The following is a 15157-nucleotide window of genomic DNA, read 5'->3' on the forward strand; positions in this document are numbered from 1 at the left end:
GATCTGGATGACATTCAGGCTTGGGCTGATAAGTGGCAAGTAACATTCGCGCCACACAAGTGCCAGGCAATGACCATCTCCAACAAGCGAGAGTCTAACCACCGCCCCATGACATTCAACAGTACTACCATCGCTGAATTCCTCACCATCAACATCTTGGGGACCACCATTGACCAGAAACTGAACTGGACCAGCCACATAAATACTGTGGCTACAAGAGCAGGTCAGAGGTTGGGTATTCTGCGGCGAGCGTCTCACCTCCTGACTCCCCAAAGCCTTTCCACCATCTGCAAGGCACAAGTCAGGAGTGTGATGGAATATTTTCCACTTGCCTGGGTGAGTGCAGCTCCAACAACATTCAAGAAGCTCGACACCATCCAGGACAAAGCAGCCCGCTTGATTGGCACCCCATCCACCACCTTAAACATTCACTCTCTGCACCATCAGCGCATCGTGGCTGCAGTGTGTACCATCTACAAGATGCACTGCAGCAACTCGCCAAGGTTTCTTCGGCAGCACCTCCCAAACCTGCGACCTCTACCACCTAGAATGACAAGGCAGCAGGCGCATGGGAACACCATCACCTGCAAGTTCCCCTCCAAGTTACACACTATCCTGAGTTGGAAGTATATCGCCATTCCTTCATCGTCGCTGGGTCAAAATCTTGGAACTCCCTCCCTAACTGCACTGTGGGAGTACCTTCACCACACGGACTGCAGCGGTTCAAGGCAGCAACCCACCACCACCTGCTCAAGGGCAATTAGGGAGGGGCAATAAATGCTGGCCTTGCCAGCGACGCTCACATCCCAGGAACGAATAAAAAAAAGCCTCTCAGTCCAGCATACTATGGCATGAAGGGGGATGATATGGCCTTCAGCAATTAGAAGAATACACATCCCCATTTGAATGGAAACACAAAGGAAACAAACTCTCTGAACTTTGGAAATCTGCAACAAAAAAACTGCCATAAAGTAAGAGTGTGTGTGTGTGTGTCTGTGTGTCTTAGATGAGGACAGGATCGGATGTAGATTTGACACCCCCTCTGGTGAACAGCCTATTGACACTCATTGTGAGCCTTGTATTGGAGGGTGCCCGGTGCTTGTGGAACCACACCTCGAAAAAGGAATCCATGCCTTCAGGGCAGCAAGGGACAAACTTGGTGAAAATAAATAATAATTTTGCAAAGAAAGTCCATCAATTGCCTTGGCACCTGGTTTCTGTTGTCAACTTAACAGATGTGCGACAGTTAAGACCCGATAAACAAAGTTTCAGATTAAGAGCATAATGCAGTATCAAAAAAAGACATGAAAGTTCTGAGAGTCTAATTTAACTATTGTATATATATATATATAAAAGCTTGGAAAGATATAACAAGTAAAAGTGAATGAAGGTATATGATTACTTACCAAAGCCCTCCTGGCCAGAGACAGGTTCTTCTGTCGAACTTCAAACTGTGCATACAGCAGCCACAATTTGGCAAATGTGAACTAAAAACATAAGACATTAAGATCAGAAGGTGAGGGTGAACTAATAACAGTATTTTAGTTACTCTAAATTAAACTGGAGTTATATTTAATACAGCAACAGATGATTAGAGAGACAACCATTTTGTTCAGAATCTGGAACCGATAGTGTGCAATGACATTCACCAGCTTTAGAAAGCTTATTTGTTCTGAACAAATGAGCCAAACAGAACAGTTATTACGTTGTAACTATTTCTGAAATATATATTCCCATTATTTTTGCTCTACTATAGTCTCCTCCGTTATTTGAGATTAACACTGAAGAATCTACTTAAAACAGAGGAACTTTTATTTTGTCAATTTCCTCAAAACGGAGAGCCATAGGAACAGAAAGATCAAAGATATCAAATATTTGTGGATTTTGCAGAATTGCCATAAAGGTAAGATTGTTTAGTTAGTTGAAAATTAGAGAGACACAAAACTTTTTAAACCTCAGACCTAAACAGAATCTTAAATGCTTTATTTCAGAGTAAATATGACAGATTACTTGCAGTAAATCCTAGAAATGAGTAAAGAAAGAATTTGCATTTATATAGCACCTTTCAGGGTGTACTTTACAGCCACTGAAGTACTTTTGAAGTGTATTCACTGTTGTAATGTAGGGAAATACGGCAATCAATTTGCACACAGAAAGGTCCCTTTTTTTAAAGTTATGTTGGTTGAGGGATAAATAATGGCCAGGACATTGGATGAACTCCCTTGCTCTTCTTTGAATAGTGCCGTGGGATCTTTTACATCCACCTGAGGGGGCAGACATAGCCTTGGTTTAACCTCTGATTCAAAAGATGGCACCTCTGACAGTGCAGCACTCTCTTAGTACTGTACTGAAGTGTCAGTCTGGATTATGTGCTTAAGTCTTGGAGTCTGACCTTCTGACTCAAACAAGAGTGCTACCACTGAGCCAAAGCTAATACCGAGTACCTTCTGGAGACAAATCAATGTAGCATTCTCTAGGCCTGGATGGTTTCAGAGACAATGTAAAAGATTGTCTTAAGTCTCTATGTCTGCTGGCTATATGACAAGAAATCAGCTGTATGGACATCACACTTCTGTCAAAACTCATTTATGAGAACACAGAATTACTTCCATTAGTTCAGGACTGCACAACTATACCTTCTTATGAGGGATGAGTTCCAAACATGCTTGATACACTTGCCTAGTTTTCTCTGGGTCCTGTTCAGGAAGGAATACAGAAGTTATAGAAAATATTCTCATAAATTCACAAAGTACACAAAATACACATATGCTATCCAGAACATAACTGAGAAATTAGGACTTCATTTTACCTCAAAAATCTCTCCAGCCTAACCTGTTGGGTACAAGATCTTTTTTTAACTGAATCATATAGCATTTAGTACTTTGGTCTAAAATAGTTCTGCAATATAGAAAGAGGCACAATATTCCCCATGCATCCAACAGTACTTTCAATTCCACTATTGCAGCTTATCAAATCAGATTGCTTTAAAAAAAATGAAACTGAAAAACAGTAAAAAAAAAAAAAAAATCACTGAATTTTTATACCAGCAAAACAATCTTCCCAGGATGGACCACTGGATAAGCAGATTGCCCATCCACTCTCATCTACAGAAGCCTGTGCAAGCTTCTGGAGACTAGAAGACAGGAAACCTGGGGGAGGGGAGGGGGGGAAATGGGGCTGTAATGTATCCTCACACAAAATTATTTGCCTACATATTGAATTGTAGTCATAGCTGTACCTTTGCCTCCAGTTCTTCAAACAAAGAATAGTTGATCCATAAGTAAATGTATCTCCTCCAGTGCCTCTTTTCCTGAATGGGTGGTATATTGGCTATTGCGCGCTCATACACTTCATGTACGGTATCAGGATCTCCATCGCTTTCAACTAGTCGGAGGTAGTCAAACCAGGCATCGTAATTGTGTGGATTAGCCTTTCAGAAATACATAGGATCTTAAATTATTCAAAATATTTTGATATGAAGATTCTTTTTAACTCATTATGTACCAATTTTTATTTGCATTCTGAAGAACATTTTTTTCCTCACACAGTATCCACATGAACACGATTAGCCATTGCAATAATTTGTGTTGTTCCTATCATTTGGACGTGAACTGGTATTTTTTCTGTTTCTCTCCCCCATAAAACAGAACACATTTCAGAAGGAAAATTGTTCATGAGCAGACACACGTTTGACAACTCCTCCCCTTCCACAACAGGAGCTTGAGCTCAGCTACCATGGTGTACTGAGTCACTGAACATGACCAAAAGTCTACTCATGGTAGTGGGCGAGGAGAAAAAGCAGAGCTCAAAACACAGTGTCAGAGGCTTGCGAAAAAGGGCACCCACCATGTAGGCTGCATAGCATAGAATGAGTAGAAAAGAGAGTGGTTGCCCATCATTACAGAAACATTGTCCATATTAAAACATTGACCTTTCCAGAGGAGCTCGTCAACCCATATTGTTCTAAAGGTTAGTGTGGGTGTGCAGGAAATCTATACACGTATATGCCAGAAATCTTAAGAGACTTACATTTTAAAGTACACAAGTGCACAGCCTGGTACGGCATCACGTACACGGTTTCTGGCATTGATGTACAGGTCCCTCTAAGCCACCTAACCACACACACTTGTCAATCATTCTTATTCTGACTAAGCACAGATGTCAATTGTCCCCTTTTCTTACAACTGTTTAGCTTCTTGTCCATGCAATGCATCAGTCCATATGGCATCACAGAAGCTTTTCTGAGCTGTGATTGACACCATGTTTCTCCTGCTGCTGGGAACTATAATTTACAGAAGGCGCCTTCTGGAGTACAGTTAACACAGACAATTGCTGACTGAGCCGTAGCATATGTTTACATGCAATCATTGGATTTTCTTCAACTTCAGTGAAGCAGGATTGACTAGGTTGACTCTTCAATAGGTGCCTGTCAGGCATTCTAGAATGTCCCTCAAGTATATCAATTCATTAATTACACGTGAACTGTTAAACTCAAACCAAATATTAGAGGTCAGATTAAGCTGCCCAAATATATTAGTCAATGCTGTCACCATAACATGTTTCAAAAATATGACTGTGCTAGAACTTTGATTTTACTCTTCATTTTCAGGAGAAAGTCTGTCTCACTGCCAAATACTTCGTGTGATTCACTGTTTTATTTCTGATGCAGTGCGGTGTTACAGTGAGCCATGAAGGCCTATTATACTTTCATAAAAATCACTCTTATTTGCCAATATCATTAAAGGAATTCAATTTGGATGAAATACGTGTTAACCCAGGACAGTAATTCATTTTTGGGCCAGTTGGCTTAACAGAAATGATACTACCAAATTCAGAATGACTTTATATCCAATTGAAAAAGATCATAAGATGAAGAATGCCATTCAGATAATCCTAGCTCATCCACCCAGAACAAACTTATAGCTCCCCCATTACAACAACCAACTGTTTCTTAAATTACTTCAGAGTTTTTGCCTCCATTACCCCATCTGGGGTCCATTCCACATCTTTGTGTTCAAGTTCTTGCTGTCAGTCTTAAATTTGCTTTTTGCCAGTTTGACTTGCGTCCCCTTGACCTCCTGGGTAAAAGGCACAAATTACTTGTTTTTTCCCCTCATAAATCAGCCCTCTGACAATAAGGATTAGCCTCATGGTTCTTTGCATCAACTCCAGGGCTTGAATGCCACCCTTGTGTCGTGATGGCTAAAACTGGACACAGTACTTAAGGTGCAGTCTGGCCAAAGCACCATAATTTACTATGACATTCTCCAACTTGTAACCTATTGATTTAGAATCACAGAAATTTATGGCACAGAAGGAGGTCATTTGGCCCATCGTATCTGTGCCGGCCGAAAGAGAGCTATCCAGCCTAATCCCACTTTCCAGGTCCGTAGCCCTGTAGGTTATGGGACTTCAAGTGCATATCCAAGTACTTTTTAAATGCGATGAGGATTTCTGCCTCCACCACCCTTTCAGGCAGTGAGTTCTAGACCCCCACCACCCTCTGGGTGAAAAAAGTTCTCCTCAACTCCCCTCTATTACTTTAAATCTATGCCCCCTGGTTATTAATCTCTCTGCCAAGGGAAATAGGTTCTTCCTATCCACTCTATCAAGACCCCGCATAATTTTATACCTCAATTAAATCTCCCCTCAGCCTCCTCTGCTCCAAAGAAAATAACCCTAGCCTATCCAATCTTTCCTCATAGCTAAAATTCTCCAGTCCTGGCAACAGCCCTGTAACTCTCCTCTGTACCCTCTCTAGAGCAATCACATCTTTCCTGCAATGTGGTGACCAGCACTGTACGCAGTTCTGTACTCTAGCTCTGGCCTAGTGTTTTATACAGTTCAAGCATAACCTCCCTAATCTAATATTATTCTGTTTTTATTTATAATATTATTGTATTAGCCGAGGCATAGAATATAACTATATAATTCAGCATTCTATTTATTTTGTTGCAGCTGCTCTGCAGTGACTAGACATGGGGAGCGCTGAGAAAACCAACACTTTGGATATATTTCAGCAGCTCCAAACATTGATTTTATTTGTACAAAAGGCATTTAAAAAAAACAGATGCTGGAAGTCTGAAAATAATAGAAAATGTTGGAAACAGTCAGGTCAGGCAGAAGCTGTACGCAAACAGACAAGTTAATGTTTCGGGTGCAGATGGTTTCTCAAAACGGTTTAGAGGATTGGTCAGTGCCCGAATGTTAACTTGTCTGGTCTCTCCACAGATGCTGTCTGACCTGTGTTTCCAGCATTTTCTGTTTTCAAAATTTATTTGTATTTCGGAAAGCTACGTGTGTTATTTTTGCAAAACACGACTAGAAAGATAAAATGAATCTTACCTTGACTTCCTCTTCATACTGAAAGCGCCTTTTGCTGACAATAACATCTTCAATGCCTCTTCTGTCACCAAACTTTTTCTCAAAGACTGTGTAGTTTTTGAAGAGCTCTTGAGCCTGCTGTTTGGCAATTCTGTCAAGTGCGTATTTGTAGATCACCCTCACTCGATCAAACTAGAAAAAGAACAAACTCACAATATAAAGTGGAAATGCTACTCAAGCATTTGATTCAAAAGCAGCAGAGGCAGGATTAACACTTCCCAGTAGAAGCGAACAAATCCTTCAGGGTTTGATTACTGTGAAATGATTATTAACAATTATCTTACACTAGCTGAAGTGCCCGGCGGGAAGGGAGGGGCGGGGGGGGGGGGGAAGGGAGGGCGGGGGGGGGGGAAGGGAGGGCGGGGGGGGGGAAGGGAGGGCGGGGGGGGGGGAAGGGGGGAAGGGAGGGCGGGGGGGGAAGGGAGGGGGGGAAAAGGGAGGGCGGGGAAGGGAGGGCGGGGAAGGGAGGGCGGGGGGGAGGGAGGGAGGGCGGGGGGGGGGGAAGGGAGGGCGGGGGGGGGGAAGGGAGGGCGGGGGGGGGGAAGGGAGGGCGGGGGGGGGGAAGGGAGGGCGGGGGGGGGGGAAGGGAGGGCGGGGGGGGGAAGGGAGGGCGGGGGGGGAAGGGAGGGCGGGGGGGGAAGGGAGGGCGGGGGGGAAGGGAGGGCGGGGGGGGAAGGGAGGGCGGGGGGGGAAGGGAGGGCGGGGGGGGAAGGGAGGGCGGGGGGGGGGAAGGGAGGGCGGGGGGGGAAGGGAGGGCGGGGGGGGGAAGGGAGGGCGGTGGGGGGGGGGGGGAAGGGAGGGCGGTGGGGGGGGGAAGGGAGGGCGGTGGGGGGGGGGGAGGGAAAGGGAGGGCGGGGGGGGGGGAAGGGAGGGCGGGGGGGGAAGGGAGGGCGGGGGGGGAAGGGAGGGCGGGGGGGGAAGGGAGGGCGGGGGGGGAAGGGAGGGCGGGGGGGGAAGGGAGGGCGGGGGGGGGAAGGGAGGGCGGGGGGGGGAAGGGAGGGCGGGGGGGGAAGGGAGGGCGGGGTGGGGGGGGAAGGGAGGGCGGGGTGGGGGGGGAAGGGAGGGCGGGGTGGGGGGGGAAGGGAGGGCGGGGTGGGGGGGGAAGGGAGGGCGGGGTGGGGGGGGAAGGGAGGGCGGGGTGGGGGGGAAGGGAGGGCGGGGGGGGAAGGGAGGGCGGGGGGGGGAAGGGAGGGCGGGGGGGGGGAAGGGAGGGCGGGGGGGGAAAGGGAGGGCGCGGGGGGGGGAAAGGGCGGGGGGGAAGGGAGGGCGGGGGGGGAAAGGGAGGGCGCGGGGGGGGGAAAGGGCGGGGGGGAAGGGAGGGGGGGGGGGGAGGGAGGGCGGGGGGGGGAAGGGAGGGCGGGGGGGGGAAGGGAGGGCGGGGGGGGAAGGGAGGGCGGGGGGGGAAGGGAGGGCGGGGGGGGGAAGGGAGGGCGGGGGGGGAAGGGAGGGCGGGGGGGGAAGGGAGGGCGGGGGGGAAGGGAGGGCGGGGGGGGAAGGGAGGGGGGGGAAGGGAGGGCGGGGGGGGAAGGGAGGGCGGGGGGGGGGAAGGGAGGGCGGGGGGGGAAGGGAGGGCGGGGGGGGGGGAAGGGAGGGCGGGGGGGGGAAGGGAGGGCGGGGGGGGGGAAGGGAGGGCGGGGGGGGGAAGGGAGGGCGGGGGGGGGAAGGGAGGGCGGGGGGGGGAAGGGAGGGCGGGGGGGAAGGGAGGGCAAGGGAGGGCGCGGGGGGGGGGGAAGGGAGCGGGGGAAGGGAGGGCGGGGGGGGGAAGGGAGGGCGGGGGGGGAAGGGAGGGCGGGGGGGGAAGGGAGGGGGGAAGGGAGGGCGGGGGGGGGGGAAGGGAGGGCGGGGGGGGGGAAGGGAGGGCGGGGGGGGAAGGGAGGGCGGGGGGGGGAAGGGAGGGCGGGGGGGGAAGGGAGGGCGGGGGGGGAAGGGAGGGCGGGGGGGAAGGGAGGGCGGGGGGGGAAGGGAGGGCGGGGGGGGAAGGGAGGGCAAGGGAGGGCGCGGGGGGGGGGAAGGGAGCGGGGGAAGGGAGGGCGGGGGGGAAGGGGAGGGCGGGGTGGGGGGAAGGGAGGGAGGGGGGAGGGGAGGGGGGAGTGCGGGGAGAGGGAGGGAGGGAGGGCGGCCCCCCCCCCCCCGAGGGTCGCGGCACCCCCCCCCCCCCCCCCCCCCCCCGAGGTGAAGACCGCCGATTGCGGCTGTGCGAGACGGCCGGCGGGCCCGGTTGCCAGGGTAACCCTTGACGCTCAGCAAGCCCCGCCCCCCGGCCGAGCCAGAGAGAGACGCCGCGTCTCAGCTCCTGCTGCGCGCGCACCCTTTAGTAAGGTAGCGGCGCTGGGCTGAGGCCCGCCCCTCCAGCCTTCGAGTGGGGCCGGGAGGTGCCTAGCTCAGGCGTGGGTGCGGAGGAGAAGCCGAGGCTTCGAGGCCTACCTGGAAAAACGGGGAAAGGTAGGAAAATTAATGAGATTAGATAAGTTAATTCGTTTCTAAATCATTTTTTTTTAAAACAATGTGTGTTTTAAAAGCAACTTTTTTTTTTTTAAAGACGCAGAAAGCGGGAAAAAGGAAAAGTTTGGAATCAAGATGGTGGCGACTCACCTCGGTTCAGAACGATAAGGCCCGCCCACACACGCACTGATTGGCCCGGCCGCACGCGGCAGCAAGCCACCGTACGATAGAGTGACCTCGAGGTCGACCAGTCGCTAATGAGCGGATAATGAGATGCTAATGAGCGGAATGTTGAAGGTTTTTGGGATACCGCGGGCGCGATTTTAGCCCGGCCGAAACGTAAATACGCTTAAAACCGTCTCGGAAGCATAAGCTTTCTTTGGAGGTAACACGCGCGTAGGTACGCCCTGTAACTTTCGAGCGCATAGCCCGCCAGACGCACACGCGATGACAAGACAGAATGACAGACAGACAGGACAGACAGAACGACCGATTTATATATATAGATGGGTAAATTCACACAACCATTATTTTTGTAAAAGTTGCTTGAAAACCATAAAGTTTAATGAAATTGACATCACAAAAGGATGAAATATTTTCTGGCCAGGACATTTGCACTGTTCACAGTACAGCACTGTTTCAATTTCCTATCATTCCAGTTTTCTCCCCATTCCAACCAAAGGGACTGATGCATGTTTCATTGTAGAAGGCATCAGCATGGAGCTTTATCCTGTCCTTGCTTGACGTCAACACATGTGCACTTTTCAGAAGATATCACTGGCTAACTATCAAGAGAGCAGGAATGCTGGCTGATTTTCCTACCACCACCCTGACTCTAACTCAGCACGGACCAGGGATTGAACTCTGCTGGTTTGTATAGCTCAGTCCTGAACTGGGCAATGCCGTTATCCATTAAGCCTGTAGTTCTGCCACTGGCTTCTTGCCCCAGCATTTTATCTGACTGTAGCTTTTAGTATTCAGCTAAAAAGCAGCCACATGCTTGAATTTGCATTGTCCTCTTGCATGGCAACTGATGAGGCAACAGTTTGAAGTCGCCAGTTTTCATGATATTGTAAAAACAGATGATACACAATGCGGTAGTTCACACCCGCATTACCAAGGGAACCTTACTGTAGAAACCAAATACATTTAAAATTCTACAGAATTATAGAAATATTTGTGTGTAATGGAGTGTAACAGCACTTCACCAAATCAGCCATTTCTTGCATGCAACTACCCACTATATCAGACTGTGTTATTATATGTACACATGGCTTTATTCTATAAATTTATTCTATAAATACTTGACTCTTCCAGTCATTTAGTTTCAGAATATTTATATATCCCTTCCCTAAAAGAAAATTAGGAAATTATACATTTCAGGGAGAAATCATTTGGTGCTGAATACATCAGAAATAGTGGCCCAGAAATTCGGGTCGGAGGCTTCCCGCGGGTGCAAGCCTCCGACCTGCACTTAGCTAGCGCGCCGGCCGTTGTGCTGTGGGCCCGCGTGGTATTCCGATCCTGGGCCTCCTCCAACTGCCGGCGCGCAGTGCTTGCGTATCCCAGAGGCGCAGTTAGTTCGAAGCGTCCCCTGGGATCACGTGGGCATGGGGAGCCAAGGGTAGCAGGGAATGCCCATTCATAAAATTGACAGGAAGACCTGTCAAAACTATAAATACAAATCAGCCCCAAAACATCACTAAAACTTAAAATAATTTTTTTTTTTTTTTAAATCACATTTTTAAAATAACTATAAATTACATAAAATAACTATTTTAAACAATAATTTAAATTTTTGAAAAAATTAATTACAGTTTCTAACGGGGCTAAAAATAAACTTACCTTTCTTTAAAGTATTTAAAAATAATAAACCTGTGGAAAAAATGTTTTAGTTTTACTTAATTCACCACTTAGCCTGTTAAAAGCAGGCCCTGCGACTGCTTTTTAAAAGTGTAACTCCTGGAGACTTACCCTCCCGGAGAAACCTGCAAAAAAATCGTAAGTTCCAGGCGCATGCGCTGCCTCTCCGGCGCACGCGTTCGACCCGTGAACCCCTTCCTTTAAGGGAACGGAAGTTCGGTTTCCCGCGCATGCACGAAACCGGCACTTTCGCTGGGCCTACTGAGTACCCAGCACATACTCACCCGTGGGGACCCGAATTTCTGGGCCAGTATGCATTTAAATACCAAAGAAAATTGTTGTTGATACATTATAATTAGCTTAGCAATCCCCTTCCAAAACAAGAGTAATTGCAATGTTAAATAACAAATAAAGCTACACTGAACTTGGTTTAAAAGTTTGAAGCATGGCATTTGCTGTCGTAAATAAAGCAGTGCAATGTCCTCCTGATAGAAGAGCATTGGCAAACTTTGATTACCAAATTGATTTAGGAGAATTATATTCACATCAGGAGGTCAGATATTGAATGAAATTAAAAAGGAATTAAACCTTTCAGCATCATGCCCCCAGAATAACGATTTATTTCATTTTGTTATAAATGTTAATTTTTTTTTTTTACATGCAACTATCAAACTTTTGCAGTCTCCTGAAATTTTTTAATCACACCAATCAAGCTTTCAGAAAGAACGTTTTAAGAACAATTGCTGAGCTGGGAAATTGCAATATCACCATTTGACAAACACATTCTCTTTTACTACAGTAATTTCAAAAACACAGAATTTTTTTCAGGCTGGATAAGCTCCATTGCAGTGAGTGAATGCCTACCTCAATCCCTCACAATCTGGTCTTTGACCGCTACTCCATCCCAACCCAATCATTGGCCCCCTCTCCCTCATGCAAATGCAACAGAGAGTGGCACAAACCCCAGGATTCCCTTTCCCCAGCTGCCAGAGAAAGACAATATAATTTTTGTGGCCATCAGTGGTTTACCCAAGTGCGCCTCCATAGCAGGTGAGCAGTAAAAGAAAGAGTACAAGACATACATGATGCAGAGACACTGACAGAGAAAGGAAATGTGCGAGAGAATTAAGAGTAGCTAGCATGCATACATAAAGAGAGAAGGGGAGAGAGAAAGAAGGAGTGAAAGACAGAGAGAAAATAGAAACTGCAGGAGAAGTTTGCAGAGAAAGGAGGCAACAAAGGAGAAGGGAGCAAAAACATAAACCAGGAGAGACTTAAAGGGAGACAAGAGTCTTAAAAAGATTCAGAGACAAATAGAGATAGAAACAAGATAAACTGCATGAGTGAGAGGGGCAGAGAGAGAAAAGGAATGAATACAGATAAACTGAGAGACAGAAAGAGTTATGGGGGAAGAGAGGAGATGCATAATTTAAAAAAACTCTCTACGAGTAATGCTATGGGAAATGAACTACTGTACAACCAAAACTGTAATTTTGTACCCTGGACTAATACCACTTTAAACAGAATTGAGACTATTTGGATTCTTTTCACTTAAGTTGTTTTGAATGCAAGACCAAATGTGGTTCGGCTTTTTGAACCAGCCTTGGAAAAAAAAAGTAAATAAAATTAAATTGTGATTTTCTTACTTCTTTCTGCTTTTCTTCAAACTTTGCAAATGCTACAAAGAGCTGTTCGTCCATGTAGTCTTCCCCGTAAAACTCCACTCCTCTTTCATATACTTTCCGTGCCTGCCCAATGTAAGCATGCTTTTCTTCAAACCGGGCATATTTAATCCAGTTCTTAACATCAGGATGGATAAAAACAAGTGCAGAGGAATTAAGGAGAACAAAAGTGCTTTAAAGGAATCCTGCCCACAAATGGCTATAAAACAATTAACCATTTTTTTTTTGTTACAGCCCCTGGTCAAAAGACAACCTGCTCCTACACCTTCACCAATATTGATCTTTAGCTGCTTGCAAGCTGGTGGGTGAAGGTTGGCTAAAGTAACTGGCCTGATTTCCCCCAATTGCTTCCTCCAATGGCCTACCCTACATGCAGTACAATGCCATGACACTCCAATCCACTGTACTTCTCAAGCAATCTTTTAAATCAAATTCAAATGTAACTGTGTGATATAAATAGAGAGCACCCTTCTGTATAAAATGCTCTAAATAACATTTCAGTGGCTATTATCAAATTGCACTGATTGATCAGTGCAACGACTTAAGCATTTTATTCTAAATAATCAATGTTCAACTGACCACGGTATGTGTGAATGAGGCATGACAAACTTTGGCTTGGAATTTCCCAAAAAGTTTCAGTATAACTATGGGGTAAGAGCAATCTTACTGCTCTGCCACAAGAAAAGTTGCGAGTAACTGATTTACGCCGCGTTTATGCTGAAACACAACCCCCATGCAAAAGACCAACACACACGAGTTTCTTGGATTTACGCCTATAATTAGCTAACGTAGAACTACACCCACAAATTTCGTGCAGCACAGCTCGAAGTCACCCAATATCAATGCAACAGGTTTCTGGAGTTTGATAGCAATTTTCTTCGTGATTTTTCCAATTTTTAACGAGATCTGCACTACACTTAACCAAAATGGCATCAGTCTTAGTGCACCTGAAATATTTGGACCCCCACCCCCCTCCCATGCATTCAGAAGGATTAAGCAGCTGCAATAGCCTTTTTAATGGGCATACTTCTGTTCTGCATAATAATAGAAGAGGAGAGACACGATGCACTGAGAGTGAGGCGCCATATCAGAAGGTACTAACTAATGGACTGAAATCACGTGCACAGCAACGCAATGGCTGGATAATTCCTTGGAGATGTTCCCACTCTACTGGTGTTATGTTGCCAGAAGTGAAACACAAACCCCGTTTAAACTAATAAGTGAGGTTCCCACAGCATTTATAGGGCAATAACGCTGGAAGAGCGGGAGCAGCTCCGTGGAATTTTCAGCCACTATCACTCAATAGTGAAACTACATCTGGTAACAATGTTAATCTCAGAAGGTAATTCTGAATAATTCAGACTTTTAACATGTTAACAATGGCTTTTTGACACTAAGGTCGGGTTCTGCCCAAATTGACACCACGGTGAATGTGTGGAAATTAATTTTTGTAACTGGACATAGCAATGGAGCTGCTGCATTTTCAGTTGCATTTACAAATGAAAGATTAAACCAGTTCCTCTCCAGTAGGCCTGGTGAAAAATGTCAGGGATCTCTGGACAACTGTACTTTCGAACCCAGATTGAACAGGAGTGCTGCTTCATTTAGTGGGCTGGCTAGAACCACCAAAAAAAAGGGAGAGGAAGTGTGAACCTCTGTTAAATCTGGGTTCGAAAGTATAGTTGTCCAGAGATCCCTGACATTTTTTACACTTCCTCTCCCTTTGCTTTGGTGGTTCTAGCCAGACTACTAAATGAAGCAGCACTTCTGCTATGACGCATCAGAGTGCTCAATTTCATACTCCACACATGCAAGTCTCCTGATTTTAGAGAACAGTAATATCGTTTTTTTTTTAATTTCTGAGGGGATAACACCATTTTAAAAATAGCATCTACTGTCGTAACACAACTGGGCAATAATTAGTAGCGTTGTATTTGACTTGTTTTACGCCAGTTTTTAAAAGTTCTGGCTTAGCACAATGTGCTCTACAGCAAGTTTCAGTGCAAGTTCCTGCCGGCAAGATCGGTACCAAAACTGGTGTAAATTTTGGTGCAATTTCTGCATAAACGCAGTCCAGGAAATTCGGGGTCTTTGAGTCCATCACATATAGTGTTGTGTTCATTGCTCTTTTCCCTGTTGATTTTATTGTTTTTGTTTCTTACTATTTATTTTGTCCATTTTTTTTCTTTTCTTTCCGAAAAAGATACTGAAATGCAATTTGGGTTGTAACTTACTTCAATTGGATGTTGTTAGGTTTGTCCAGATTTAACTATACTGCTTCTGGGCTAGAGCAGTACCAATGATGCTTATGAGCAAGACTCTTAAAAGCATAGATTGCCCTAGCTATCCAGAGATATCCACGCAAGCAAAGTTTCTAACTGACTGATGTGGAGTGCACATTCTATCTGCATAGCTGCAAACCCCACTTGCCAAAGTCTAGCCACAGGTTAGCATGAGCTCAGCCCTGAAATTCTGTGGACTTCTCTGGCTCATTAGATCACTAAATCTGCAAAGTAGGGTTGGCTCTGTTCCCATTTTCCATTATCTTATCTTCCTCCCTTGCAACCCACCAAGAAGGTAGTCATGAGTTGATGCAGGTTTTAGCCTTTATTAACCAGACAGAAAGTAACTAATAACTTCTCAAACAAAATACGGAGAAGCAGAACTCGCCATAAAGCATGTGAACGAACTAATACCATCCTCTGACCGCAGCATGGACACACATCACACCCTGTCTAACAATGGTTCCACCAGCTGGAGGTGCAGCAGCAACCCAATCAATGTAA

At 46.5% G+C, this 15157-nt stretch overlaps 1 protein-coding gene across 1 annotated transcript in view; it reads right to left on the bottom strand.

Annotated features, from left to right (window-relative positions):
- crnkl1 (crooked neck pre-mRNA splicing factor 1) overlaps window positions 1-15157 on the bottom strand; it is a 58892-nt gene that overhangs the window by 29045 nt on the left and 14690 nt on the right. The window contains exons 6-10 of the mRNA XM_085981785.1: window positions 12336-12514; window positions 6346-6516; window positions 3239-3430; window positions 2637-2696; window positions 1407-1487 (exon numbers count right to left, since the gene is read on the bottom strand). Coding sequence (XP_085837911.1) covers window positions 1407-1487; window positions 2637-2696; window positions 3239-3430; window positions 6346-6516; window positions 12336-12514 — 683 coding nt within the window. The remainder of the gene's footprint in view (window positions 1-1406; window positions 1488-2636; window positions 2697-3238; window positions 3431-6345; window positions 6517-12335; window positions 12515-15157) is intronic.

The sequence above is a fragment of the Somniosus microcephalus genome, chromosome 3 (genome assembly GCF_052327205.1).
Source record: "Somniosus microcephalus isolate GS21.2 chromosome 3, FLI_Smic_1.0, whole genome shotgun sequence".
Classification (NCBI taxonomy): Eukaryota; Metazoa; Chordata; class Chondrichthyes; order Squaliformes; family Somniosidae; genus Somniosus; species Somniosus microcephalus.